This window comes from Poecilia reticulata, linkage group LG20 (assembly GCF_000633615.1).
Source record: "Poecilia reticulata strain Guanapo linkage group LG20, Guppy_female_1.0+MT, whole genome shotgun sequence".
NCBI lineage: Eukaryota > Metazoa > Chordata > Actinopteri > Cyprinodontiformes > Poeciliidae > Poecilia > Poecilia reticulata.
Window position 1 is genome coordinate 952638 of NC_024350.1, and position 4764 is coordinate 957401.

The 4764-nt window shown below is 37.8% G+C and overlaps 1 protein-coding gene across 1 annotated transcript in view; it reads left to right on the top strand.

Annotated features, from left to right (window-relative positions):
• The window catches only part of chchd7 (coiled-coil-helix-coiled-coil-helix domain containing 7), a 24720-nt gene extending 21937 nt beyond the window's left edge, over positions 1-2783 (top strand). Inside the window, exon 4 of the mRNA XM_008438235.1 lies at positions 2472-2783. Within this exon, the coding sequence (XP_008436457.1) occupies positions 2472-2576 (105 nt within the window). The 3' untranslated portion in view covers positions 2577-2783. The remainder of the gene's footprint in view (positions 1-2471) is intronic.
• Positions 2784-4764: the final 1981 nt, after the last annotated feature.

Here is a 4764-nt window from a genome sequence, read left to right on the forward strand (position 1 = left end):
AACTCTCTGGGTTCTGTTTGACAGGTAATCAGCTAACCACATGGTGGCTTGATGTGAGAGCAAATCCTGTGTACAATGTCAATTAAAAGCTTGTGATTTACAGTCAAATGCCTTTGATAAATCAATAAACAGAGCAACACAATGCTTTTTGTTATCAAGAGCCTGAATAAGATCATTAATAACCTTTAAAGTGGCAGTAACAGTACTATGTTTCTTCCTAAAACCAGACTGGACATTTTGTAAAACACAATTGGAATCTAAAAAAATCTTCAATTGATCTGCAACTAATTTTTCAAAATTTTTGCTAGGATACATAGTTTAGAAATTGGTCTGTCATTATTTACCTGTGACGATTCTCCACTCTTGAATAGAGGCAAAACGAATGCTGACTTCCAGACACTAGGAATTTTATTAGAGATTAAAAATATGAGACGGTGGCTCTGCTATGAACTCTGCAGCTAATTTTAGAAACAAAGGATCCAGGTTATCTGGCCCTGCTGATTTTTTGGTGTCCATACTTTTCAATTCTCTGAGAACCTCAACTGGACAAACGGGAAAAATTAAAAGTGGTGAAGTTACATCATTATTCAAAAACTGCTAATCAGTATTTACATTTGGGTCGGAGGAATTTAAATCATAAAATAGAGAGCCAACAGAAATAAAATGCTAATTAAAACAATTTAAAATTGCTAATTTATCAAACACAATTTGACTTTTATTCCAAACAAAATTTGGAAAGTCACTCAGTGGCGCCTGATCAGCAGCTGATTTCACTGTTTTCCAAAATTTCTTTGGATCATTTAAATTTTTTGTCATCTCTGTAAGGAAATAGTCTGACTTTGCTCTCCTAATTAATAAGGTACACTTATTCCTCAATTTCCTATAACAAAGCCAGCGCTCTTCAGTTTTATTTTTCTAGCCCAGCTGCATTTAAGCAGATCCCTAATATCAGGAGAAAACCATGGGTTATTTCACCCCTTTACCCTAATTTTACGTACAGGAGCCTGTTTATTTATTAGTCTTTAAAACTCTTCATGGAAATACTGCCAGGCAAGATCAACATTGTCAAAAAGAGAGAGCCTATTCCAGTTAAAATGCAGCAAGTCATGGACAAAAGCTCATTTAGGCGTTTTAAATCTCTTTTGGTCAAAATACGTAGCTTAGGTTTTGGTAACTAGAGATTTCTGACTGTACCTGCAGCACAATGATCACTGAGGTCATTTGCAAAAACTCCTATCCCTGTATATTTATGCGGGGCGTTTGTCATAATTAAATCTAGGAGTGATGATTTTAGAGGGCATTTGTTGTTAAGTCGAGTGGGGTAATTAATTAACTGGGTGATATTTAAAGAATCACAGACAGTTTTTAAGCTATCTGAAGATGCTGTCAACCAGTCTAGATTTAAATCTCCTAACAAAACAAATTCATTTTCATTTAGGTTGGCTAGATATTTAGACATTTAGGTATTAGATATTTAGTATTGTGGTGCTAAACCGTTCAGTGATTTATAAACTAACATCAGTATTTTAAAGTSTATTCTCTGAGCTACAGGGAGCCAGTGTAGGGACTTTAAAACTGGTGTTATGTGGTCTGACTTCCTGGTTTTAGTGAGAACCCGAGCAGCAGCTTCTGGATCAGCTGCAGCTGGAGGATTGATTTATTAGTCAGACCTGTGAAGACGCTGTTGCAGTAATCAATGCAGCTAAAGATAAACTCATGGATGAGCTTCTCTAGATCGCGCTGAGACATCAGACCTCTAATCCTGGAGATGTTCTTCAGGTGATAGAAGGCCGACTTTGTGACTGTCTTAATGTGGCTCTGAAGGTTCAGGTCAGAGTCCATCACTACTCCCAGGTTTCGTTCTGATCGCTGGTTTTTAGTTGTAATAACTGACTTAATAATGGTGGTGATTTACAATGGAAATTTTTTTATGGTATTATTGGAGCTAATGCTTTTGTTTCTCTTACTAATTCTGTTTCTGATAAATATCCCTTTGGTTCATTAAGAAAAAAATTTGTCATTGTTTTGTACAATCTTTTAGAATAATGGGCTTATTTACATTACTTGGGTATATTTGGCAGTCATTTATAGAGAGTTTGTAACAGTGAAACTAACATTTCAAAAAAAGAAGAAGGTTTTTCAAAGATCAGTAATCACAATGGGCCAGGAAACTGCTGTCGGTGCACACCTACAACCAACACCTACTTCACTTACTATCTGTCTACCTAAATAAACTGCAGCTTTCAAATCTTAGGTTGTTTGGACATTCATAGCCATCACTTCGAAACAAGAAGGGAAAATTTTCCTTTTAAGAGGAACGTACTAGTAGAATCCAGTTTAGGGTAGGATGCAAAAATATGCACTTGTTTCCAGTTTGTGTAGAATTGGTTTGAGAGCAATTTTAATTAGTAAGATGAAGCAGTGGTTGCATGTGATCAGTACAGTTCTTATTTGTGTTATTTTCTTTGCAGCACAACATAATGGTGCAGAGAAGAAGAGATGGTATTAAACCTGAAATGCCCACAGCTGCAGAGAGACTGGAGATGCTCAGTGCCATTGGAGGCAAACCTTACTGACTGTCAACGGTCACAAAGATGCTCAGGACACCAGGTCTACACTGAGAGACGTCACTGCAGTGACTGAGGAACGGTTTCCTCTCCACTTTGAAGAGGAAAATGGAACCAATGTCTGTAATGCTCAGAGAAGACATTAAATTTGTTACATGAAACTGTCTATTGGTTTATTTTTGATTCAGCAGCCAATAAAAGCAGCTGTGAAAAAGATTCTTACATGTGTTGGGTCTGTCATAAGAAATGTTCTTCTCAAAGAGATAGTAGCAATAATAATTGATAAAGAGTTCAAAAATCTAAACTGTCATTTATGTGTTCTCAATATGAAACCAATTATTTATGACCAAACTGCCTCAGTATGCTTTCTGTATTTTCTTTGTCCATGCAGACTTGCATATTGGCTGAAAGTCCACATCGCTCTCATATCCACTTCCTCTGAAACAAAGTCTCAACAATAATAACGCAACACCTTAACGTCTTTGAAGTTCTTTGGTTTATTGAGCACAAACATGACCATCCCTCCTAAACTTGGGAATTTTTCTGGAATGTGACGTGCTGACCAGCAGTCAATTTAAAATGGAACATGTTTAAGAAGCACATGTCTATTGGAGCCCTGCGACAGACTGGCGACCTGTCCAGGGTGACCCCGCCTCTGGCCCGGTACGCCAGCTGGAGAGGCACCAGCACACCCCCAACCCCACTGAGGGACAAGGGTGTAAGAAAATGGATGGATGGATGGATGGATGGATGTCTATTGGATGAGGATGAATAGTGAAGAAGAACAATGTAAATATGATCACAGGGCATCCTGCTCGGCGTCATGTACAACCTGAAGGAGGACGACATCTTCAGTAGAAAGAACATGAATCCTAGGGTTCAAGTCCTTGATTAAATAGAGAGGTTCCAGTAAAATCTTAAGATTCATGGTGAGGACAGGATGCTTTCAGTTAAAGGACATCAATATTCTCCAGTTCGGTATTAACAGAAACTTCTTGTTAGCACCAGCTTTTCTTTAGGGTTCCTGGGTTGACTGATGGTATTCTGGTTTCTGGTCAAAATCACAAATGTCAGGCTACATGTGTAAGCAGGATATTTAACCCCATGTAAGCAAAAGGCTTCAGTGTATCTGATTACAAATGTCATCCTTAATCCAATATTGGTGGTTTAACTTCCACATCATTTAAAGTGGACATATGCTCTTAAATCCTTCTTTTTTACATGTAAATCATTCACTTATGGCCTATATAAAGTAGAACTTCAATGCTTTGGTCGGAATTTTGAATTATTGTAGCTCCACAGACCCCTGATCTGAGGCACATTTTGGAGCAACTCCTTTTTTGCTGGGATCTTTTTAAATGTGAATGAGACATTTCACGCCCACCTTCCTCCAGGTCACAGAGCATTTCCATTTGGCCATTTGTGCAGTTTGCAGTATGATTATCTACCACCAGAGAAACTTTTTATTCTGACAAGGGAAGACTTGTCCTTCCAACTCTGTTGGAGCCACAGTCTGACCCCAGAGCAGGAGAATGAAGACGATGAGCCTGCAGAACCACATGTTCAAATGAATGCATCTCAATGGTGTTTTATTTGTATTTACACCCTCTCTATCTATACCAACTGCCTACAATAGGGAGCATACTTTAACGATGGTGTCCATGCATGTCAGATATCTATTAAAATATGAATGCTACCACAATATGAATGAAGTAAACAAAGTCTTTACATAATTAAGGAGTTAACGGAAGCTTCAAGAACATCACTGAATGCATTTCCCCAAGACAAATAATTCTATTGAAAACATTCAGTACAATTATACCCTCAGTCATGTCCTTGTTCAGCATTCCACAGCCAATGTGTCATAGCCAAAAAAACATCATAGACAATAGAAATTTTTACAGATATAACCCAAAAAGAACATAAAGATATGTATGTAGCACCAGGAGAGGATAAATTAAAATTTTTGCACCACTCAAGGTACACACACACAAAAATTGAGGATTAAAAATGTGGATTTTGCACGATATGCCCCCTTCAAGTTTTACTATGCTTATTTTTCTGTCCCTTAAGTCATCATGTTAATTTAAGCAAAACTTGTGTGGATACACTGTGGGTACAGAAAATATTCAGGTCACTTTCCATCCATCCATCCATCCATCCATCCATCCATCCATCCATCCATCCATCCATCCAT